Here is a 25,544-nt window from a genome sequence, read left to right as displayed (position 1 = left end):
TGAAAGATCCACAGAGTGAAAAAGCAAGCTAGCACAAATTATATAAGGTTTTAATTTCCAAAAATAGTAAGGAACTCCTATAACTTAAAAAAAAAACCCAACAAACTTAAAACCTAATAACTCAATTAAAAAATTGGCCAAGGGCTTGAATAGACATTTCTCTAAAGAAGTCATACAAATGGCAATAGGTATATGAAAATATGCTTGACATTGTGAGTCCTCAGGGAAATGTAAATTAAAACCACAAAGAGATATCATCTCACACATGTCAGAATGACTGTTTTTTTTTTTTTTTCTTTTAAAGACACTTAGTGTTGGCAAGGCTGTGGAGAAATTGACACTCTATCTGTACTTATCCACATTAAATGTATAAAATGTACTAATAAAACTATGTAATCCAGGGGTTAAATCTCTGGGCTTTCACTGTCATGGGTCCAGGTTCAACCCTGACCTGGGAACTATGAGCCCATGAGCAACAGCACAGCCAACCAACAAACAACAACAGCACAAAAAGTATGACAAAAACATCTGTCTGATCTATACTGATGTCCCCGTTCATTCTTGGTATTGTTAGCTGCATTTTCTCTCTGCTCTGCATTAGTATAGCTCAGTGTTCATCAGTTTTAAATGAGCCATGTTTAAAGGGTTTTCTTCCATATTTTCTATCTTATGCTTACTTTCTTTTCCATTAATTTTTGTTCCTTTTTAAATTAACCCCAACATTCTACATTCTTTAGACTTTCTCATCTAGTTTCTTAATTGGAAGCTTACTTTTTTTCACTTTCAGTCTTTCCTCTTTAAATCTAGGGTATAAGACCTAAGGGTCTTCCTCTCAGTTCATATCCACTACACCATTTTTGGTAGAAATAGAAAGACAGACACAAATGGACAAAGTCAGTTAAAAGGGAGGCTATGTCAGTCTTGTCATCTAGTGGGTATCTCTTGAGCAAGGTCAGAGATGAATGTTCACCATTTCTAGAAGAAAGGAAAACCTAGAACATCCAGCAAAGTTTAGGCACTACTTGAGTTTCATTAGAAGAATTTATCATACCATTATTTTGTGTTTATTATCATTATCTCAGAATATTTTGTAAGGTTTAAATTTATTCCCAGACTCAGGTGGTGTTTGGAAGGATCTTGCTGAATTTCCCCAAATAGAGGTGGCTATAAATATTTCCTTATTAGTTTTTAATTTTATTCCACTGTGGTCAGAGTAAATATTCTGTATGAATTCAAAGAGTGAAAGATTTTGTCCTATTATGTGGTCATTTAGGTAAAAGTTCCGAGTGCATGTACAGTAATGTGAACTCTTGCGTTGTTGGGTGCGTTGCTCTATGTGTTACTTAGTTAAACGTGCTGACTATGTTGTTGTACATCTACTGAATTCTTCTCTGTTTTTAGTATGTTTGGTCTGCATGCTACTGAAAAAGATCTGCTAATAATCCCCCATTGTCTATTTCTTCTTTTCACTCTGTCAAGTATGTTTCTAGGCTATGTCCTGTTATCTTGAATTTTGTTGTGTAAAATATCTTTATTAAGGGTGCATCTCATTAAATCATGAAAATTCCCTCTGTAATTCAGTGTATCTTGGCTTAAAGTTTACTTTCTGGGACATCGATACAGCTAATCCAGTTTTGTTACAGTTAGTACATTTTTTCCATCATTTTACTTTCAACCATTCTTTGCGTTCATAATATAAGGTGGGCATTTTGCAAGTAACATTTGTGTCAATGTTGTTTTATCTTAATGCATTCACTGTGAATGCAATTACTGATATTGATGTGTTGGTATCTGCCATTTGCTTTTAATTGATACACACGCTTTATGACCCTTTTTATCTCCTTTTCCCCCCTCCTTTTGCATTAAATAAATCTGTTATTATTCCAGATTTTCCTTTTTCCTTTTGATTTTCAGCACCTTTACTAGGAGTGGGGGTTTTCATACTCCTCCGTTAATTTTTTAAAAAAATTCTCTATTGTTATATCTTCAGATGTTACTTCTGCAGTTCTGTCTCTCTGTCTCTGTATCTCTTCTCCCCTCCACCTCCTCTTTCTTCTCTTTATCTCTCATCTTTCAGTTCAGTTCAGTTCAGTTGCTCAGTCAAATCTGACTCTTTGCAACCCCATGAATCACAGCACGTCAGACCTCCCTGTCCATCACCAACTCCCGGAGTTCACTCAGATTCATGTCCATCGAGTCAGTGATGCCATCCAGCCATCTCATCCACTGTCGTCCTCTTCTCCTCCTGCCCTCAATCCCTCCAAGCATCAAAGTTTTTTCCAATGAGTCAACTCTTCACATGAGGTGGCCAGTGTACTGGAGTTTCAGCTTTAGCATCATTCCTTCCAAAGAAATCCCAGGGCTGATCTCCTTCAGAATGGACTGGTTGGATCTCCTTGCAGTCCAAGGGACTCTCAAGAGTCTTCTCCAACACCACAGTTCAAAAGCATCAATTCTTCGGTGCTCAGCCTTCTTCACAGTCTAACTCTCACATCCATACATGACCACAGGAAAAACTATAGCCTTGACTAGACGGACCTTAATTGGCAAAGTAATGTCTCTGCTTTTGAATATGCTCTCTTTGTTGGTCATAACTTTTCTTCCAAGGAGTAAGCGTCTTTTAATTTCATGGCTGCAGTCACCAGACTCCTCTAATCACTATATTCTAAGTTCTATATAAAATTGTTTTAACTTATTCATTCACTTTTTAAACCTAGATATTTTATTTTAGGTTGGCAATAGTTCCTAGACATTTTTATTTATTCATGATTATTTGTTATTTTTTTCATCTTTTTACCTGCTTATTCTCTTCTTCTCTCATTTCCCCTAAATACATTGATTGTAGTCAAAACCCTTATCTGCTAAGTCCAGCATTTCTATCATGTGTGTCTCTGCATTCTCTTATCTTTTTTCACTTTGGTCATTTGTCATGTTATCCTAGCTTGTCAAATGTCATGTCACTTTTTATTGAGTGCTATAAATTATATATGAAAAAGTAAGATACTCCTGATACATTTTCTAACACCTGAAAGGATTTGCCCTTTGTTTTCCTAGGCAGGTAGGGGGAAGGGGTGTGTACCACCCAAACATCTAAATATAACCTAAAACTGAGCTGTAACAAGTATGGGTTGCAGTTTTGGTAGCACTCAGTCCACCTCTGATTTCTCTGTCCCTATGACATAGCCTTTCAGAGATTTCAGTTCAGAGCCTATATTCTTTGGTAGTTAAGTACCCAAAATAATGAAAAAGACTCTGCTTTCCAAGTCTTTTTATATAGTTCTCTAGCTTCCTGCCTGTCACAGCTTATATACTGGGCAAAGATTTGAGGAGAAAACCTGCTGTGTGAGAGAGGCTCTCAGGAGTCTAATTTTGTCTCTCCAGCACCAGGTAACCCCCAGATTATGCTGGCTTCCTGTTACAACAGTAGTCCTCTGCTTGTCAGAGCCCAGATTCTGAATCTCTAAATTATGCAATGAATTAGTAAATTCCCACAGAGAAAAAGAAGCTACAGATCTTGGACTAACATTGAAATAATCTCCACTCTTTAGAATTTTAGCATATTTAGTCCATGTTGTGTTAACAAATGTTGAATACATTTACTGTTTCTTAAAACACATTTTCCAGCTTTTAAAGTTGTATCTAGAAAGAGCCAGCAAGACACATTGGCCTGCTGTGAACTCCATTCTCCCTGGAAGTGAAAAATTTTAGGTTTAATTCTCTACTTCATTATTTACTTAAAGTGCAGCACAGATAGACATTATTTAACTTTTCTTTACCTTTTTTTTTTAACCTTTCCTGCTACTTTGCAACCTTATTAATTATCTTGCCACTGCTATAAGAAACCAGACCCAGCTGCTGCCCAGTGCAATCCTGCTGCTGCTGCTGCCAAGTCGCTTCAATCGTGTCCGACTCTTAGCGACCCCATGGACTGCAGCCTACCAGGCTCCTCTGTCCATGGGATTGTCCAGGCAAGAGTACTGGAGTGGGTTGCCATTGCCTTCTGCACGAGTGCAAAGACTCCATATCAGAACCAGCAGAGTCTGCAGCCTCAGAGGAGAGCGCCTCCTACTGCTCAGGTGAGGGTCCCACAGGACAGACGACCATTCTCATTCTCCAGGTCAACGCCCCGTGTCCAAATTCTCTCTCCTCAGGTAGCAGACAGCTCCGCCTGGTGGACGGAGGTGGTCCCTGCGCCGGGAGAGTGGAGATCCTTGACCAGGGCTCCTGGGGCACCATCTGTGATGACCGCTGGGACCTGGATGATGCCCACGTGGTGTGCAGACAACTGGGCTGTGGAAAAGCCCTCCAAGCCACTGTTTCTTCTTCCTTTGGGGCGGGATCAGGGCCCATTTGGCTGGGCAACGTGAAGTGCACAGGAAAGGAGTCCCACGTGTGGAGGTGCCCTTCCTGGGGCTGGGGAAAGCACTACTGCGATCACAGCGAGGATGCAGGAGTCATCTGCTCAGGTATGGTCAGTTCATGCCCACCAGCGGGGAGAATGGAAAGTTCCAAGAAAGCTGGTGTCTGATCAGAGGGACAATAGGGGACGGGTGGGCTAGAGAGGACCGAGACAACTACCCATCCTCCCTGAGTGCCCTGTAGCTGTGAGCTATGAGCTTCATATACTTTCCTCTTACAAGTCTCTGCTATTCTGTTCTTCTCCAGTGCTCTTACCTGACACTAAAATAGCTTTACTTATTCTCACAGTTAAAATAAATCCTCATCATTTTTTTTCATAATTCAATTTTTGTAAGAGTGAAACATTTGCTAACAGGCACATGCACACTCCCTTTGCACAGGAAGACTATGAGTGGGAGGGACAAAAAATGAGGATGTACTTTCCTGGGTGGAGCTGTTTCTATACAAACAGTGTGAGACATTATTTTGCACTAGGTCAGTATGAGTGGAGGCTACTCCTACTATAGCAGGATATCATTTACATGTATAGAGGCTATCCCTACAGATGATATCATTTAACAGATCAGAGATTCTAATGGATTTGTGCCAAATTTCAAGTTTCCTTTGCAAATTTAGACATAAATGTTCATTGTTCTTTGATAGTAGAGAATTGCTGATGGAATGGTCTGAGTCTTATATTCTTCCATTGTTACTTAAAAAGTCTCCCTCTCAAATTTTTCCTTTAAAGTATCTGTATAAATGCAAACTTTGGAGGAACACTTAGCCATGTACTGACAAGTCCAAGGTGGAGGTAATAAAACTTGAATTTCTGTGTTTTATGTAAGAGATTATATAGTTTATATTTGATGACTTCAATGATATAAGAAAATTGCATTTGGGGGCTTATTTGGAGTAAGTGGACAAATATAATTTTTGAAGAAGGTGGAAAAGATTTTATAGTAGCTGGGAGGAAGGAGAATGGCAATGGGGGCTGATGAAGGCAAGTGTGAGGTTCTCTGAGCAGCACTGAGGGGCCAAGTGTGGTGTGAAGGATGCTACATGTGCCTAAGGACACAGGATGTGTACACAGCAAGAGACCAGACAAGGATATGTCTTTACTATGTTTAATATCTTTACTCACATCTGCCTTCTAGTTAATAATTTTCTTGGAATTATCACACAATTATTCTTCCATGTAAATTTTAATATCAAGTAGAAAATAAAAAAGATATACTTTATCTCAGAAGTCTCTATCCTGTTATGCATAAGACCTCATTGATTATTCAGCATATATTTGAATATTTCACAGGTATCAGGGTATATAAAACAGAATACAAGAAATACTTTTTTCTTATTCTTTCTAAATTTTTAATCTCAGAATTAATATAACAATATCAATAACCTCAGATATGCAGATGACACCACCCTAATGGCAGAAAGTAAAGAGGAACAGAGGAGAGAGTCTTGATGAAAGTGGAAGAGAAGAGTGAAAAAGCTGGCTTGAAACTCTACATTCAAAAAACTAATATCATGGCATCCAGTCCCATCACTTCATGGCAAAGAGATGAGGAAAAAATGGAAACAGCAACAGACTTTATTTTCTTGGGCTCCAAAATCACTGCAGACTGTGACTGCAGCCATGAAATTAAAAGACACTTGTTCCTTGGAAGAAAAGCTATGACAAACCTAGACAGCATGTTAAAAAGCAGAGACATTACTTTGTGACAAATGTCCATATAGTCAAAGCTATGCTTTTTTTCCAGTAGTTATGTATGGACGTGAGAGTTGGATCATAGAGAAGGCTGAGCGCTGAAGAATTGATGCTTTTGAACTGTGGTGCTGGAAGACTCTGGAGAGTCCCTTGGACAGCAAGGAGATCAAATCAGTCAATCCTAAAGGAAATCAGCCCTGAGTAACTCATTGGAAGGATGTATGCTGGAGCTGAAGCTCCAATACTTTGGCCACATGATAAGAAGAAATGACTCATTGGAAAAGACTCTGAGGCTGGGAAAGACTGCAGACCAGAGAAGAAGGGGACAGCAGAGGATGAGATGGTTGGATGGCATCACTGACACAATGGACATGAGTTTGAGTAAACTCAGGGAGATAGTGAAGGACAGGGAAGCCTGGAGGGTTGCAGTCCATGGGGTCACAAAGAGTCGAACACGACTGACTGAGCAACAAAAACAACCAGTTAAACAAAAATGTTTTAATCAGAATGTGTAGCCTGTGACCAAACTCCCAGCCAGAGGAGGCTGGGGGTCCTGACCTGAGCCTCTCTGGGGCGATGAAAGTGGATAAATAATAAGAGGCAAGCAGATCATCCTCTCCCTCATCATTCATTCTTATATCAGTGGTCAGGCTAATCCTTCAATTCTTTGATTTCTGTGGTGTCTTTTCTGTTCTCTCCTGCTCTCTCTAGTAGATTTTTATTCTGTTACATCATTCTTTTTGAGACTTCAAAGTTCACATACTTATGCACTCAGAGTCCTTGACCAGGACAGATTCCACCATTACATACATAACCATGAGCACACTGAGAAACCAGGCAAATTATTTTAAAAATTATTCTTTATGATGTGCAGGGTTTTTTTCCCCATTGGATTACCTTTTCTCTGTCTGAATAGGGTCCCTGAAGGATGAAATCATGATCATGAGTCTTTTCCTTGGTCTCTATCATACTCCATCCACTCCCCGTTTAACCTACCACTCACCCCACCTCACTCCCCACAGAAGCCCTTCCCTTGTGGAGTGTCCTTTCCATCTATTTGTAGCTCTTAAGATCATTTCTTCTTTTCTGCACTGGGGGAGTTGGGAAAGGGTAGCAGTGTTACGTGGCAAACGGGAGAAGCACAGGGGATAAAAGGTGTTAAAATCTTGTTGAACAAGTATTTGGTTTCCAAATCTATGTTGAATCACTATTGGAGTTTTTGCAATTTAGAAATCTCTAAAATATATACTACTTGTTTGCTATCTGCTATCTTCCCCTCACTCTCCTTTTTCATAGCTTACTGGCTTCTTATCTCAGAAATCCAAATAGGAAAGGAATATACAATTGGCATATAGATAGGGTTCAGTTCGGTTCAGTTCAGTTCAGTTCAGTCGCTCAGTTGTGTCCGACACTTTGCGACCCCATGAATTATAGCACACCAGGCCTCCTTGTCCATCACCAACTCCCGGAATTCACCCAAACTCACGTTCATCGAGTCGGTGATGCCATCTGGCTATCTCATCCTCTGTCATCCCCTTCTCCTCCTGCCCCCAATCCCTCCCAGCATCAGAGTCTTTTCCAATGAGTCAACTCTTCGCATGAGGTGGCCAAAGTACTGGAGTTTCAGCGTTAGCATCATTCCTTCCAAAGAACACCCAGGGCTGATGTCCTTTAGAATGGACTGGTTGGACCTCCTTGCAGTCCAAGCAACTCTCAAGAGTCTTCTCCAACACCACAGCTCAAAAGCATCAGTTCTTCTGTGTATTCTTGCCACCTCTTCTGCTTCTGTTAGGTCCATACCATTTCTGTCCTTTATGGAGCCCATCTTTGCATGAAATGTTCCCTTGGCATCTCTAATTTTCTTGAAGAGATCTCTAGTCTTTCCCATTCTGTTGTTTTCCTCTGAATACATTAAATTATCATCACTCCTTCACATTTGCTAAGAATCTCATGTCTAGGATGAAGTAATCAACTAACTCAGTTGTCTTGCATAATCCCATTGAGACTTCACTTTCTCTCAGGTGTGTTCATAAATCCTAGGTTTTTAAGAAAGATGGCTAGGATCATTCCCTCCATCTCCTATGACTCTCTGAGTTTTCATCATTTCCAAACTTATCTGTGAACAACTTCTTTCACAATTAGGTTACCTAATTGTGACCTAATGCCTGCACTCAGATCCAGCCCACATGATGTTCCCATCCCCAGTGACTTGAATATTGGCTCAGAGAAAACTGCCCAAAATTCTAGCCCCAGAAATTTCAGGATGACCTTCTAAACTTCTCTGGCTCTTAGGCCTCTAACCTCTCGAATTCCATGATATTTTTTCACTCTCATTTAGTTCAGCTATGCACTCAAGTTTGAACGTGTACCACTGGGCCGTTTCTTTGGGCCTTGAAGTTACCTGGCCCACAGATAAGAATTAACATTCCTAACCAATATATATTCTTGGCATTCAGCCCTTCCAAACTGACACTGCAATCCTTCTGGATATCTCTTCAGAAACTTGCTCATGAAAATGCAATTTGACAATGACAGTCAAATTCTCTCTTTGTATCCCCTCTTATTCCACTTTCCCACCATTGCCTGTGAGGTGTTGTTTCCAATTGTCAAGCCAGGTTCATGAACACTCATTGGGTTTGTTGTTCTTTGTTTCTCTTAGGATTTGTGCGTCTGGCTGGAGGGGCTGGACCCTGCTCAGGGCGAGTAGAAGTGCATTCTGGAGAAGCCTGGACCCCAGTATCTGATGGGAACTTCACACTCCCCACTGCCCAAGTCATCTGTGCAGAGCTGGGGTGTGGCAAGGCTGTGTCTGTCCTGGGACAAGTACCCTTCAGAGAGTCCGATGGCCGGGTCTGGGCTGAAGAGTTCAGGTGTGAGGGGGAGGAGCCTGAGCTCCGGGTCTGCCCCAGAGCGCCCTGTCCAGGGGGCACTTGTCACCACAGTCGGGCCGTTCAGGTTGTCTGTTCAGGTGAGATGCAGGTCAGGATTTAGCCTCTGTGTACACTCACTTCAAGCTAAACAAGAAATAAGATTTTTCTGAAATCCTGTCTGTTTCTATCAGTGTACACAGATGTCCGGCTCGTGACAAACGGCTCCTCTCAGTGTGAGGGGCAGGTGGAGGTTAACATTTCTGGACGATGGAGAGCGCTCTGTGCCTCCCACTGGAGTCTGGCCAATGCCAATGTTGTCTGTCGTCAGCTCGGCTGTGGAGTCGCCATCTCCACCCCAAACGGAGCAGAAGGAAGTGATCAACTCTGGAAAGCCCGATTTCACTGCTCAGGGACAGAGTCCTTCCTGTGGAAATGCCCTGTGACTGCCCTGGGTGTTCCTGACTGTTCCCATGGCAACATGGTGTCTGTGATTTGCTCAGGTAAGAGAGGGAAGGGCTACTATACTTAGGATGCTCCTGGAGTGAAATTTCCCCAGAGCAGAGAGTAAGGGAAAACAGGCTTAAAAAGAAAGATATTCTGTAGTGAAATATTTAATCTTGTTACTGAACTCGGTTTTCAGCTGCTCATTACTCAAGAACCCAACACTGAGAGACAAGTGTGGGGTAAAATTAAAGACAGTTTTGTTGAGGAAAGCTTTGTCTGGGGAGGCCTTACAAATGGCTGTGAAAAGAAGAGAGGCAAAAAGCAAAGGAGAAAAGGAAAGATATAAGCATCTGAATGCAGAGTCCCAAAGATTAGCAAGAAGAGATGAGAAAGCCTTCTTCAGCGATCAGTGAAAAGAAATAGATGAAAACAACAGAATGGGAAAGTCTAGAGATCTCTTCAAGAAAATTAGAGATACCAAGGGAACATTTCATGGAAAGATGGGCTCGATAAAGGACAGAAATGGTCTGGACCTAACAGAAGCAGAAGATATTAAGAAGAGGTGGCAGGAATACACAGAAGAACTGCACAAAGAAGATCTTCACGACCCAGATAATCATGATGATGTGATCACTAATCTAAAGCCAGACATCTTGGAATGTGAAGTCAAGTGGGCCTTAGAAAGCATCACTACGAACAAAGCTAGTGGAGGTGATGGAATTCCAGTTGAGCTGTTTCAAATCCTGAAAGATGATGCTGTGAAAGTGCTGCACTCAATATGCCAGCAAATTTGGAAAACCCAGCAGTGGCCACAGGACTGGAAAAGGTCAGTTTTCATTCCAGTTCCAAAGAAAGGCAATGCAAAAGAATGCTCAAACTACCGCACAATTGCACTCTTCTCACATGCTAGTAAAGTAATGCTCAAAATTCTCCAAGCCAGGCTTCAGCAATATGTGAACCGTGAACTTCCTGATGATCAAACTGGTTTTAGAAAAGGCAGAGGAACCAGAGATCAAATTGGCAACATCCGCTGGATCATGGAAAAAGCAAGAGAGTTCCAGAAAAACATCTATTTCTGCTTTATTGACTATGCCAAAGCCTTTGACTGTGTGGATCACAAGAAACTGTAGAAAATTCTGAAAGAGATGGGAATACCAGACCACCTGACCTGCCTCTTGAGAAATCTGTATGCAGGCCAGGAAGCAACAGTTAGAACTTGACATGGAAAAACAGACTGGTTCCAAATAGGAAAAGGAGTGTGTCAAGGCTGTATATTGTCACCATGCTTATTTAACTTATATGCACAGTACATCATGAGAAACACTGGACTGGAAGAAACACAAGCTGGAATCAAGATTGCCAGGAGAAATATCAATAACCTCAGATATGCAGATGACACCACCCTTATGGCAGAAAGTGAAGAGGAACTAAAAAGCCTCTTGATGACAGTGAAGGAGGAGAGTGAAAAAGTTGGCTTAAAGCTCAACATTCAGAAAACGAAGATCATGGCATCTGGTCCCATCACTTCATGGGAAATAGATGGGGAAACAGTGGAAACAGTGTCAGACTTTATTTTTTTGGGCTCCAAAATCTCTGCAGATGGTGACTGCAGCCATGAAATTAAAAGACGCTTACTCCTTGGAAGAAAAGTTATGACCAACCTAGACAGTATATTCAAAAGCAGAGACATTACTTTGCCGACTAAGGTCCGTCTAGTCAAGGCTATGGTTTTTCCAGTAGTCATGTATGGATGTGAGAGTTGGACTGTGAAGAAGGCTGAGTGCCGAAGAATTGATGCTTTTGAACTGTGGTGTTGGAGAAGACTCTTGAGAGTCCCTTGGACTGCAAGGAGATCCAACCAGTCCATTCTGAAGGAGATCGGCTCTGGGATTTCTTTGGAAGGAATGATGCTAAAACTGAAATTCCAGTACTTGGCCACCTCATGCGAAGAGTTGATTCATTGGAAAACTCTGATGCTGGGAGGGATTGGGGGCAGGAGGAGAAGGGGATGACAGAGGATGAGATAGCTGGATGGCATCACTGACTCGATGGACATGAGTCTGACTGAACTCCGGGAGTTGGTGATGGACAGGGAGGCCTGGCATGCTGCAGTTCATGGGGTCGCAAAGAGTTGGACACGACTGAGCGACTGAACGGAACTGAACTGAATGTGCTGATACACTCATTCTCTAGTTCTTAATTTCAGCTGTAGAATTTTTTTTTACAGGCAGTTCTATTCTGTATGTTTGTCTCTATTTTTCAAAATTTAATACTATGCATACCCCACTCTTATTAGATAAAAATAATAAACACTATTTTCATTTGTTTTTGTTATCTTTTCTCTGCCAGGATGCATGTCATGTTAATCAGTTCTTTGTGCACTTTAATCATGGCTATTTAAATTCTGTGTCAGACTATAAAACTCTTAGAGGAAAACATAGGCAGAACATTCTTTGACATAAGTTGCAACAAGATAGTTTTTGATCAAATTCCTAAAGAAAATAAAAACAAAAAAATAGGATCTAATTAAACTTAAAAGCTTTCAGATATCAAAGGAAACCATAAACAGAACAAAAAGACATCTCTCAGAAAGGGAGAAAATATTTGCAAATGAAGCAATTAACAGGGGTTAATCTTCAAAATACACAGACAACTCAATCAACAAACCAAACAATCCAATGAAAAAATGGGAAAAAGACCTAAATAGACATTTTTTTTCGGACATACAGATGGCTAACAAATACATCACTAGTAATTAGAGAGATGCAAGTCAAAACTTCAGGCTGGTAATACTTCACACCAGTTAGAATGTCTTTCATTAAAAAATCTGCAAATAAATCCTGGAGAGGATGTCCAGAAAAGGGAATCCTCCTACATATGAGTATGTAAATTGGTACAACTACTGTGGGTTTCCATGCCCTCCTCCAGGGGACATTCCAACCCAAGGATCAAATCCAGGTCTCCCACATTGCAGGCGGATTCTTTACTGTCTGAGCCACCAGACTCAGAAGGCCTACACTATTGATACTTAGTATAAAACAGATATTGCTTGGAGAATCCCATAGCCATGGAGCCTGATGGGCTACAATCCATAGTGTCACAGAGTCAGACACGACTGAAGTGTCTTAGCATGCATGCACACAGAAATAGATAAATAATAACTTTTTATAGCACAGGGAACTCTACTCAGTGTTCTGTGGTGACTAAATAGGAAGTAAATCCAAGAAAGAGGGCAGATGTGTGTGTGTGTGTGTGTGTGTGAGTGTGTGTGTGTATCTATTTATAAATATAAATAGATAGATAGATATAGTTGTTGTTGTTTAGTCGCTGAGTTGTGTCTGACTCTTTTGTGACCTCATGGACTGCAATGCTCCTTTGTCCATAGGAATTCTTAGGCTAGAATACTGGAGTGGATTGCCATTTTTTTCTCCAAAGGCTTTTCCCAACCCAGGGATGGAACCCCAGTCTCCTGTTTGGCAGGCAGATTCTTTACCACTGAGTCACCTGGGAAGCCCATATGTATGTGTATAACTTACTAAATTTGCTGTACAGCAGAAGCTACCATAACATTGTAAAGCAATTATAGTCAAATAAAAATTAATAAAATAAAATAAATTCTCTGTCAGGTAACATTAAGAGCCAAATACCCTGGGAAATTTTTTAATGTTTCTTTTTGCTCTGGTGTTCCATGAGATCTCTTTTATATAAGTATTTTTAAAACCACAAACATTGTAGATAAATAAGTGTACAACTCCTTCAGAAAATGCTTTGTTTTGCTTCTTCTATTTAGGGGTGGATTAAGAATAGAACAACTTGTTTAACTCATTCTTAGGGCAAAGCTTGGCTTAAAACAGGAATCGTGCCATTGTCAGGACCAGGGCTCTTCCTGGAGAAAGGGAACACTAACATTATGGTAACTTTACCAGTGTGTTCCAGCTTTCATCTCAGCTTCATCACTAGGTCACTATTTTTTTTTTTTCTTTCGAACTTTCTGCTTTGTATTGGAGTATAGCCGATTAACAATGTTGTTATCGTTTCAGGTGAACAGCCAGGGACTCGGCCATATATATACATGGATCCATTTCCCCCCAAACTTCCCTCCCCTCCTAAAATTTTTTTAATTTAACTGACTTTCCTGTTCTTTAACCCTCCCAACCCTCTAATCATCGCTTTTTCTTCAGGAAACCAGACCCAGGTGCTGCCCCAGTGCGACCACTTTGTGTCTGAACCAGCAGGATCTGCGGCCTCAGAGGAGAGCGCCCCCTACTGCTCAGGTGAGGGTCCCACGGGACAGAAGACCCTTCTCATTCCCCAGGTCACCGCCCCATTGTCCCATTTCTCTCTCCTCAGACAGCAGGCAGCTCCGCCTGGTGGACGGGGGCGGTCCCTGCGCCGGGAGAGTGGAGATCCTTGACCAGGGCTCCTGGGGCACCATCTGTGATGATGGCTGGGACCTGGACGATGCCCGCGTGGTGTGCAGGCAGCTGGGCTGTGGAGAAGCCCTCAATGCCACGGGGTCTGCTCACTTCGGGGCAGGATCAGGGCCCATCTGGCTGGACGATCTGAACTGCACAGGAAATGAGTCCCACGTGTGGAGATGCCCTTCCCGGGGCTGGGGGCATCACGACTGCAGACACAAGGAGGATGCGGGGGTCATCTGCTCAGGTCAGCACTCCACACTGTCCACAGGCTGGAGGAGGGGTGGGGCCCTGGAAGACAAGGATCTGAGCCCTGAGGGAGAGATGCTGAAAGGACCAGAGAAGGAGGCTTCCTCCCGTGGAGCCTGTCTTTCCAGCAGAGGGGAAGACGAGGTGCTTTCACTGCCTCCTGCAGCAGCTGAGATTCTGGTCCTTTCTTCTCAGCAGTGTTTCCTGGCAGAGCCTTTTCTCACAGTTTTTCTTGAAATCAGGGCTCACCCTTCTGGTACATAGAGTAGAGAAGTCCTAAAGCCACTGTGCTAGTTTTTGTTTGTTCTATAACAAATTGCTACATTGTTAGTGGTTTAAAACAACATATTTATTTCCTTATACTTCTCTAGCTTAGATGTCCAGCAGGGATCTCACTGGGATCAAGGTTTCAGCAGGGCCACGTCACTTCTGAGCCTCTAGGAAAGAATCTGTTTCCTGTCTTTTCAAGCTTCTAGAAGCTGCCTGCCTTCCTTCACTCATAACCCCCTTCTGTTCATCATCAGACCAGCAACGCTCCCCCTCTCTGACCATTATTCATGCTCACATCTCCCTCTAACTAGAATGAGGAAGAGGATCCCACTTTAAAGGATAGTGAGTCTAAGAATGTGATTAGACTGTGCTCAGGTGGTTAATCCACCATATTTCAAGTGCCTCTTATCATCCCAGGGACCATACCTTAATCACATGTGTGGTTTTGCCAGACAAGGAAACACAGACACAGCTTCCATGTAGACATCTGTGGGTCCATTATTCTATCTGCCTCCACACTGTCCACATCACATCCCTTTCATACACTCTCTTAGATGTTTTGTCAGGAAGCAGGTGTCAGCTCCCTCTCCCTGCGGGTGTCCAGGTTGGTCTTCCTCTCAGTTCATATCCACTACATCGCGATGGTAGAAATATTTAGAAAGATAGACACAAATGGACAAAGTCAGGTGAAAAGGAGACAAGTTTCACTCTGGTCATCTAATGGGTTTGCTTCCTCAGCCTGATCACAGACGAATGTTCACAATTTTGGGGAGAGAGGAAGACCCAGAGCACTGAGTGGGGTGCTCACTGTGTCCTGTCTCCTCTCTTTTGGTCTTAGAGTTCCTGGCCCTCAGGATGGTGAGCGAGGACCAGCAGTGTGCTGGGTGGCTGGAAGTTTTCTACAACGGGACCTGGGGCAGTGTCTGCCGCAGCCCCATGGATGATGTCACCGTGTCCATCATCTGCAGACAGCTTGGCTGTGGGGACAGTGGAAGTGTCAACACCTCTGTTGGTCTCAGGGAAGGTTCTAGACCCCAGTGGGTAGATTTAATTCAGTGTCAGAAAACTGATACCTCTCTCTGGCAGTGTCCTTCTGGCCCGTGGAAATTCAGTTCATGCTCTCCAAAGGAGGAAGCCTACATCTCATGTGCAGGTGAATTATGTCTGTTTCTGTGTCTTTCCCAACTCTGTGGGATACTATTAGTGAGATTTGATATCTTAAAATCTAAGTGATGGGTTTAAGTTGAGTTTATAAAATGAAGTTTGGATGGAGCTAATTTAATCTACATGTTCCAAACTTGCTTTATTAAATTTTTTAATTGATATAACTGATACATTATATTTTTTGCTGTGTACAACATAATGCTTATATGTTTGTGTGTACTGCTAAATGATCACTACAGTAAGTCTAGTTAAATATTTTTCTTACATGATGATAATTTTTAAGATGTATTTTCTTGCCATCTTTCAAATAGACAATACCGTATTCACTATAGTCACCATGCTGTATGTTGTATCTCTTCACCTATTAATTTTATAATTCAAATTTATACCTTTTGATTACCTATGCCTGCACCAAATCCCCCACTTCTGGCAGCCACCAACGACTCAGCATCTCTGAACTTGCTTTTTGTTTTAATATTACACATATAAATGAGATTATATGGTATTTTTCTTTCTCTGCCTGATTTGTTTCACTTAACATAACGCCCTCGAGGTCCATCCATGTTGTTGAAAGTGGCGAGATTTTCCTTTTTTTTTTAATGGGTGGATATAAGTCTATATTACATTTTTTTATCCATTCATCAGTGAAGACTTATATTGTTTGACTCATACATATTGCTATAAAATACGGATGGATCTGAATAGGACTACCAAAACTAAGTTGAATAAAAGTGGTGAGGGTAGACGTTTTTTGTGTGTGTCTGATTTCAGAGGAAAAGCTTTTGGTTTTTTACAGTCAAGTATGATGTTAGCTGTGTACTTTTCATATGGCCTTGTTATGTTGAGATGCAATCCTTCTGTACCTACTTTGTAAAAGAGTTTTTACTGTAAGTGCATGTTGAATTTGTCAAACACTTTTTCTGCGTCCTTTGAGGATGTGATTTTTACCTTTGGTGTATCACATTGATTAATTTGTGAATGTTGAAATATCCTTGTATCCTTGGAGCAAATATCACTTGATCATGGTGTATGATTCTTTTAGTGTATTGTCACATTCAGTTTTCTAATATTTGTTGACAATTTTTGCACCTGTATTTATCAGAGTATTAGCCCGTAATTTTCTTTTCTCATGGTGTCCTTATCTGGCTTTGGTATCAGAGTAATGTTGGCTTCAGAAAATGAATTTGGAAGTGCTCTTTTCTTCCGTTTTTGGAAGAGTTTGAGAGGGCTCCCCCACTAAATACTGTTACATTGGGAATTGAGATTTCAGCAATAAATTTTGAATGAAATAAATAAATGTTGGTGAGGCAACAAATAGTCAAATCATAGCACATTATTCCTTCAACATTTCTCTCTCTGTTTCTCTTTCTCCTTCCCTCCCCCTCCACACACACACACACACACACACACACACACACACCCCATTCAGGTACACCTTGAATGGTATGCTGGATGTTGCCTGAAACCCATAGCTAAGAGAATGTGGGATCAGATACTTCAAAAGCAGAGGCTCACTCCCTTCCTTGTCTCTCTTTGCTCATCTCTTTGTCTTTTTCATTTGAAGGCCAAAGAGACATTAAACTATGAGACCTTTTATTGATGATGTTTTTCTTACAATTAAACCCTGTGAATTGAGAGGTGGTAAAGTCTTTGACCATGAAAATGAGCAACCTGCTCACAGAGGTCCTGCCATCGTTTTCTCAGAGGTTCTCTGCATAGAGTGGGTAGGAGTTTTGATAGGATGATCTGGAAAGAATATGGAAATATTGATACTTTATGACAGGTACTATTTACCCTTCTGTTTTTTTAATTTATATTTATTTCTGTCAGTTTCCATTCTTTTATATATATTTTCAGTCTTTTGTTTATTATTTCTGCATCTTCTCAACACATATTTTTCTCACTAGGTGTTTTTTAACTATTGCAAAAATTTCTGGCTTACTCAGTGTGTACATATATGTGTCCATATGTCTTCTCAGAATTCTACTAAGTCTTTCCTGTATATTTCCTTTTTAAGAGATTCCTAGCCAACACTACGGGCTTTTCTGGTGGCTCAGACAGCAAAGAAACTGCCTGCAGTGCAGGAGACCTGGGCTTGATCCCTGGGTAGGGAAGATCCAGTGGAGAAGTGAATGGCAATCCACTCCAGTATGTTTGTCTGGAAAATCCTATGGACAGAGGAGCCTGGTGGGCTGCAGTCCACAGGGTCACAAAAAGTTGGACATGACTGAGTGACTAGCACACACACACACATAACCAACACTACATTGTGGAGCAATTATCTTCCAGTTAAAAATAAATTTGAAAAGAGACTTTCCTTTCACAACAGTAGTCTCCACTTGCCCACTGTCACACCGAATAATAGGTAAGAGTAGTTTATAATCTATCTAATAATTTTCCATTAAAATTATGTACATGAGATTTTGAATATAAATTGACTCTGTGCTTCTGGACTGGTTATTTTTTAATGTTAACTATTATCATAGACTGTTACCTTTAATTTATATTTGGATTACTATTTCACTGATTAGTATGAATTAAAAAAAAGATATTTTATTTCACTGAATTTTATTTGTCTATTCATTCATTTAATAAATATTTATCAAGCCCCTATCTAAGTATTTAGAAATGGTTTTCCATAGATATTTGTTGGATGAGTGCATACAATGTGCAGGCACTGTCCTAATAGCAGAAACAAGGCACATATAAGATATACAAGGTCCTTCTTCTAATGGAACTTTCATTCAGAGGAGAGTGTGTAAATTCGAAGATGTCTGTGTTTATATTTGCTGTGGGGTGTAAAACTGATAAACAAGTACATATTTAAAGCAATTTCAGCTGGTGTCAAATGCAGTATATGTTTCAGCCCAGGAGATAATGAGCCTGTGTTTTCACATGTCATTTGCACTGAGCCATGGACCTTAGACAATCTTATGTGGGGACAGGAACACTCTCAGCTGTTGTCCTGATCCACGGTTTCCCTGCTGTTTGCAGGAAGAAGACCCAAGAGCTGTCCAACTGCTGCCCCCTGCACAGGTACATCAGCCCACCCCCTCCCCTGTGTCTCCCAGGGGCTCCTTCCTCCCACCAGGGCAGTCACAGGAGGGGCTGCTGCCTTTTCAGACAGAGAGAAGCTCCGGCTCAGGGGAGGAGACAGCGAGTGCTCAGGGCGGGTGGAGGTCTGGCACAGCGGCTCCTGGGGCACCGTGTGCGATGACTCCTGGAGCCTGGCAGAGGCCGAGGTGGTGTGCCAGCAGCTGGGCTGTGGCCAGGCCCTGGAAGCTGTGCGGGCTGCGACATTTGGCCCTGGAAATGGGAGCATCTGGCTGGATGAGGTGCGGTGCAGGGGCCGGGAGTCCTCCCTGTGGGACTGTGCTGCGGAGCCCTGGGGGCAGAGCGACTGCAAGCACGAGGAGGATGCTGGTGTGAGGTGCTCTGGTGAGCGAGGGGATCGGGGTCCGCCCTGGGTGAGCTGGGGCAGCATGGGGGGCAATGGGCAGGGCCGGGCATCAGGGGGAGTTTTGTTCAGACATCATGGGTGCTGGGGCTCTGATCTAGGATGAGGGAGCTGAGAGGACTGGACACTGATGTTGTGGAGACTGAGGGGTGATTTCAGGTTCAGGAAGGAAAAGGTTTGCCTGTGTTCTGGCCAATTCTTCCTCCCCACACTACTGTTTTTCTCTTTAGGTGTAAGGACAACATTGCCCACGACAACAGCAGGTACTGTGATCCATCCATGGGCAAGGGAGAATACTCAAATACTGGGGACCTGTTCTGTGGGCTCTCTGACAGCTCAGAAGAAGAAAGAGTCTGAGGAGCCATGGCTGTTGGGGAGCAGCCAGGGCATTACACTGGGGCAATCCCCTGCCCTGATGTCCAGGGTCAAATGTTCTCATGCCCGGGGTCCAAGGAAGTCTGGTTCCCATGTTGTAGAATCTAAGGAACTCCCACCTGCCCCTGTGTCTTGCTTGTCATCTGTGAGGTGCAGGTCCCTGGATGTTTGATGCTCTGTCTCCTGAAGCCCAAGGAGAGGCGATGAGCTGGGTCCTCAGAGGCTGTCTCAGCAGGGCAGCTCCCTGAGAATCCCCAGCTCTGCCTCGGGGCCCCACTGGCCAGAGTGGAGTTGACTTGTCTCAGGACGAGACTTGGGGGAGCCCTGACACTGTCTGAGGCTGAGACGCCATTGTCCGGAGCTCCTGAAAATGCTGACACAGGAGATTTCTCTGTGCCCAAGACTATCTCCAGCCGTTTTTCCTGTTCTCCTAGGGACCAGAACAACCTCAAATTCTCTCCCTGGCATCTTCTCCCTGCCTGGGGTCCTCTGCCTTATCCTGGGGTCCCTTCTCTTCCTGGTCCTCATCATCCTGGTGACTCAGCTGCTCAGATGGAGAGCAGAGCGCAGAGGTGGGCTGCAGGGGGACCTGGGGACCAGGGAGAGTGTGTGCAGGCAGGAGATGGGGCAGGTGCGAGGAGGGGACCTGGGCCAGGTACTGTTCTGGGTTGCAGACTCCATGTGCTCCATAATGAGCTCTAAGGGCTGAGTAGACAGAGGTTTTAGGACTGGGGAGGGAACTCTCATGAATCATGGCCTCGTCTGTGAGACCAGACAGAGTTGGTGCTGAGCTGTAATCAGGGTCAGACAAGGGGAGAAGGTGCTGACGTGGTACATGGGTAGATGATGCTGAGGTCCTGGCAGCCCCCATGTGAGCACCAGGGAGATGAAGGTGGGCTGGCTGGATCGGGGTATCTGGGGAAGCTTCTCTGACCTGCTGGGTGATCTCTCAGCCTTATCTAGCTATGAAGATGCTCTTGCTGAAGCCGTGTATGAGGAGCTCGATTACCTTCTGACACAGAAGGAAGGTCTGGGCAGCCCAGGTGAGTGTCTCTGTCTGCCCTCCTGGGATCTCTGGTTGTCACCACCCCCTGGCTGTGCACATCTTCTCAGCATCTGCAGACCCCATGTGTGCCCCAGGCTAACAGAGACGGCCCCTCCAGAGAGGCAGGATGGCCTCTCAGAGCCCTGTGATCTCCCAGCCTCTGTCTGCACTGCAGAAGCCAGGCCTATCCCTTCTCAGCCTTAACAAAGGTCCCGCGGGTGTGGGGAGGGTCATTCTGTGTGTTGTGTGATGTTTGTCTCCACATGAGGCTTCCCGTCAGATTTCTCACTGACTAAACTGCCGTATTACATCAGAGATTGTGAGGACAACAGTGACTCCAGATCCGCTCCAGGAAAGAGAGGTGGACCTGGCTCAGCTGGGCTTTGGGGAGGAGAGTTTCCCTCAAAGGAGATGTAAGGGGAGTGGTTTTCCTCTGATGGACTAGTGGCATCCCTTGTGTCAAGATGGGGCTCCTCCTCCTTCTCGGGCTGTTCTGTGATGTCTCATGTCGGGACTGGTCACTGTGTCCAGAATCACCACAGGCACACAATGTTTTTTAAAAATAACATCTGTAAAGCACAATTTGTCAAAGTCCTTTAGCAATGCTCAAGGATGAAAGAGTTGCTTTGAGATATGTAGTTTCCACCAGAAAATATTAAGATATGTAAAATCATGTTTTGGCTTAAGGACACATCAAAATGAAACATGGTCTTAGAGAAAAAAGTCATTGAAACAAGGAGTGACTGGTGCCTCTATTCAGAAACTCAGAAACTCTGGGTCAGAAGGTATCTTAGGTATTCCCCAGAACAACCCACTTACTGGGGTTTCATACACTCCCTTGTCTGCTCTTGGAACCCCCAGATCAGAGGACTGATGTCCCTGCTGAAAATTATGATGATGCTGAAGAAGCACCAGTGCCTGGAACTCCTCCTGCCTCTCAGGGGAGCGAGGAGGAAGTGCCCCCAGAGAAGGACAATGGGGTGAGGTCCTCTCAGACCGGTGAGTGGGGTCAGTTGATCTCCTGCAATCTTTCTATCTGGAAAGAGTGAATTTGTGCTCCTCAATGCCCAGCCTCCCTAGAGATTCAAAACATAGGTAATCTCATACATTTGGTAGCATCTCTTGACCATATGCCATATTTAATGCTGTCAGACTCCTTGCAAGGAGTGAGGAATCACTCTGCTTTTGGCATTTATGTCTCCATAATGTGACATAAACTTATCACTTTATATGTGATATACTTGCATGAAGATTTATAGCTTAGGGAATTTCCTGGTGGTCCAGAGGTTAGGATTCTGCACTTTCACTGCTAGGGTCTATGTTCAATCCTGTTCAAGGAACTAAGTTCCCGTAAGCATTGTGTCATGGCCAAAAGAGAAACTTATCAATTAATTGAGCATGTTTTTCCCGTGGTCATGTATAGATGTGAGAGTTGGACTGTGAAGAAAGCTGAGCACTGAAGAATTGATGCTTTTGAACTGTGGTGTTGGAGAAGACTCTTGAGAGTCCCTTGGACTGCAAGGATATCCAACCAGTCCATTCTGAAGGAGATCAGCCCTGGGATTTCTTTGGAAGGAATGATGCTAAAACTGAAACTCCAGTAACTTGGCCACCTCATGCAAAGAGTTGACTCATTGGAAAAGAGTCTAATGCTAGGAGGGATTGGAGGCAGGAGGAGAAGGGGACGACAGAGGATGAGATGGCTGGATGGTATCACTGACTCAATGGATGTGAGTCTGAGTGAACTCCGGGAGTTGGTGATGGACAGGGAGGCCTGGAGTGCTGCAATTCATGGGGTCGCAAAGAGTCGGACACGACTGAGTGACTGAACTGAACTGAAAAGAAAGCTATGTATAAAGAGTTGATACTTTTGAACTTTAGTGTTGGAGAAGATTCTTTGGAAACCCTTGGATGGCAAGGAGATAAACCCAGTCAATTAAAGGAAATCAATCTTTAATATTCATTGGTAGGACTGAGCTGAAGTAGAAGTTCCAATACCTTGGCCAACTGATTTGAAGAACTGACTCTTAGAACAGACCCTGATGCTGGGAAAGATTGAAGGCAGGAAGAGAAGGAGATGACAGAGGATGAGATGGTTGGATGGCATCACCGACTCGATGGATATGAGTTTGAGCAAGCTCTGGGAGTTGTTGATAGACAGGGAAGCCTGGTGTGCTGCAGTCCATGGTGTCACAGAGAGTCAGGCATCACTGACTGAACTGAACTGAACCAAATTCAAAGGTGGAACAAGTGTTTTAAAATATCTTTGCACTGTCGCATACTTGAAGACAAACCATTCAGTATCACAGTAATCCAGGTCTACGCCAAATCAGTAATGCTGAAGAAGCTGAAGTTGCCATTCTATGAAGACCTACATGACCTTTTAGAACTATGACCTAAAAAAGATGTCCTTTTCATTATAAGGGACTGGAATGCAAAAGTAGGAAGTCAAGAGATACCTGGAGTAACAGCCAAATTTGGCCATGGAGTACAAAATGAGGCAAGGCAAAGGCTAATAGCGTTTTGCCAAGAGAACGCACAGATCATAACAAACACCCTCTTCCAGGAACACAAGAGAGGACTCTACATGTGGACATCATCAGATGGTCAGTACAGAAATCAGATTGATTATATTCTTTGCAGCCAAAGATGGAGACGCTCTATACAGTCAGCAAAAACAAGACGGGGAGCTGACTGTGGCTCAGATCATGAACTCCTTATTGCCAAATTCAGACTTAAACTGAAGAAAATAGAGAAACCTACTAGACCATTCAGGTAGGACCTAAATCAAATTCCTTGTGGTTATACAGTAGAAGTGACAAATAGATTCAGGGGATTAAGTCTGATAGTCAGAGTGCCTGATGAATTATGGACAGAGGTTCGTGACATTGTACAGGAGGCAGGGATCAAGACCATCCCCAAGAAAAAGAAATGCAAAATGGCAAAATGGTCTCCTCAGAGGCCTCCTCATGTCTGAGGAGGCCTTACAAATAGCTGAGAAAAGATGAGAAGTGAAACCAAAGGAGAAAAGGAAAGACATATCCATTTGAATACAGAGTTCCAAAGACTAGCAAGGAGAGATTTGAAAGCCTTCCTCACTGATCAATGCAAAGAAACAGAGGAAAACAATGGAATGGTGAAGACTAGAGATCTCATCAAGAAAATTACAGATACCAAGCAAGGGAATATTTCAGCCAAAGATGGGTACAATAAAGGACAGAAATGTTATGGACCTAATGAAAGCAGAAGATATTAAGAAGAAGTGGCAAGAATACAAAAGAACTATACAAAAAAATCTTCATGACCCAGATAATCACAATAGTGTGATCACTAACCTAGAGCCAGATATCCTGGAATGTGAAGTCAGTGGGCCTTAGGAAGCATCACTACGAACAAAGATAGTGGAGGTGATGAATACCAGTTGAGTTCTTTCAAATCCTAAAAGATGATGCTGTGAACGTGCTGTACTCAGTATGCCAGCAAATTTGGAAAACTTAGCAGTGGACACAGGACTGGTAAAGGTCAGTTTTCATTCCAATCCCAAAGAAAGGCAATGCCAAAGAATGCCCAAACTACCGCACAATTGCACTCATCTCACATGCTAGTAAAGTAATGCTCGAAATTCTCCAAGCCAGGCTTCAGCAATATGTGAACCGTGAACTTCCAGATGTCCAAGTTGGTTTTAGAAAAGGGAGAGGAACCAGAGATCAAATTGCCAAAATTTGCTGGATCATCGAAAAAGCAAGAGAGTTCCAGAGAAACATCTATTTCTGCTTTATTGACTATGCCAAAGCCTTTGACTGTGTGTATCCCAATAAACTGATAATTCAATTGCTGCAAGAAGATACTCATTCTCTAGAAAAGCGTATTTCTCCATCTGAGGGCCTGTGTAGTTCCTGTGGAGAAGATATCTGTGGCTGCGCCTGTGATACCATTTGTGGACATTTGGGAACAGGAGTCAAGTCAACCAAGAGGAGACCTGGGTTGTGAGTGAGGAATTCAGATTTTTTCTGTTTCCAGTCTCCCTCTTATTGTGAATTTGCATCTATCACCTGTGAAAGAAGAACAATTTAGATTCCTTTTTAGGATTCTTACCATTGCTGGGCATCTCCTTGGTATTGTGTTGCCTGGAAGCAGGTCTCCCAGAGCTCCTGAGCACAGGTCTCCTGTGATGCAGGATTTCCACATGCACGGAGGCCCAGGAGACGACATGAACTTGATCTGAGAGGACAGCTGGGATCCATCCTCACTGGGACTCATGTGAAATAGCCTGAGCCTCCCTCCCTACACCTGGGGCGCAGGGATGCTTTGTCATAAGCACTTGCTTGACTCCCTTCCACCAGAGGATTCTGTCCCATCCTCATGTCTCAGTTCTAATCAAACTTCTCTTTTCTATTTCAGGCTCTTGTCTGAACTTCTCTAGAGAGGCTGCTTATCCTGGAGAAGGAGAAGAGAGCCTCTGGCTGCTCCAGGGGAAGAAAGGGGATGCTGGGTATGATGATGTTGAACTCAGTGCCCTGGGAAAAACCCCAGTGACTTTCTCGTGATGCTGTATCAAATATGAGATAAAGCCTCAGATATTCTAGTTGCCTGTATTTCAATAGATTAGTGCTGACCTGTAACTGTGTCATATGAAAATTGCTCAAAATGAAATATTCTGAATAAATTAACTTTTTGCTGTGCTGTTAATTTAGCAAGTTCCATGTCAAATGCTTTTAGAGGATTGGCCCTCAAATGCCATCTTCCTCAAAGGAAAGGCAAGATGAGTGAGCTGACCTGCTTTGTCACCTGTCTTAGAGGCTAATGAGGGCATGCTCACAGGTGCTCCAGGTCACTCTTATTTAGAAAAGGATGTAAACTTGGTCTACATTCACACACCCTTTCCTAAAAGATGAACTCATGGGGGGGAAAAAATAACAATTCTAAACATCTCTGAGTTTGTAACTTGTTCTTGAACACCAGACTGGGTGAGAGTTTCAAAGTGAAAGGTTGGCTGGTGGGAAAGAATGGATACAGCTTTCCTTATCCTGCCTCAATATTCACAGGCCAATTAAAACTCTTACTGTACATAACTGCCTCTTCCTTTTTCATCTCTCATTTATTCCTTTACAAACATCTCTTTGCTCATCTCCCATGTCTATTT

General features: G+C 43.0%; 1 protein-coding gene across 1 annotated transcript in view; it reads left to right on the top strand.

The window, feature by feature from the left end:
* The window catches only part of LOC138077651 (antigen WC1.1-like), a 50,037-nt gene extending 25,089 nt beyond the window's left edge, over positions 1–24,948 (top strand). The window contains exons 8-20 of the mRNA XM_068969758.1: positions 4,152–4,466; positions 8,769–9,077; positions 9,171–9,479; positions 13,605–13,697; positions 13,774–14,088; positions 15,199–15,513; positions 18,519–18,560; positions 18,648–18,962; positions 19,212–19,244; positions 19,791–19,928; positions 20,310–20,399; positions 21,263–21,400; positions 24,803–24,948. Of these exons, the coding sequence (XP_068825859.1) occupies positions 4,152–4,466; positions 8,769–9,077; positions 9,171–9,479; positions 13,605–13,697; positions 13,774–14,088; positions 15,199–15,513; positions 18,519–18,560; positions 18,648–18,962; positions 19,212–19,244; positions 19,791–19,928; positions 20,310–20,399; positions 21,263–21,400; positions 24,803–24,948 (2,558 nt within the window). The remainder of the gene's footprint in view (positions 1–4,151; positions 4,467–8,768; positions 9,078–9,170; positions 9,480–13,604; positions 13,698–13,773; positions 14,089–15,198; positions 15,514–18,518; positions 18,561–18,647; positions 18,963–19,211; positions 19,245–19,790; positions 19,929–20,309; positions 20,400–21,262; positions 21,401–24,802) is intronic.
* The last annotated feature ends 596 nt before the right edge of the window (positions 24,949–25,544 follow it).

The sequence above is a fragment of the Capricornis sumatraensis genome, chromosome 4, assembly GCF_032405125.1.
Source record: "Capricornis sumatraensis isolate serow.1 chromosome 4, serow.2, whole genome shotgun sequence".
Taxonomy (NCBI): Eukaryota; Metazoa; Chordata; class Mammalia; order Artiodactyla; family Bovidae; genus Capricornis; species Capricornis sumatraensis.
Note: the sequence above shows the minus strand (reverse complement) of the source record. Positions and strands in the feature narration are given on the sequence as shown.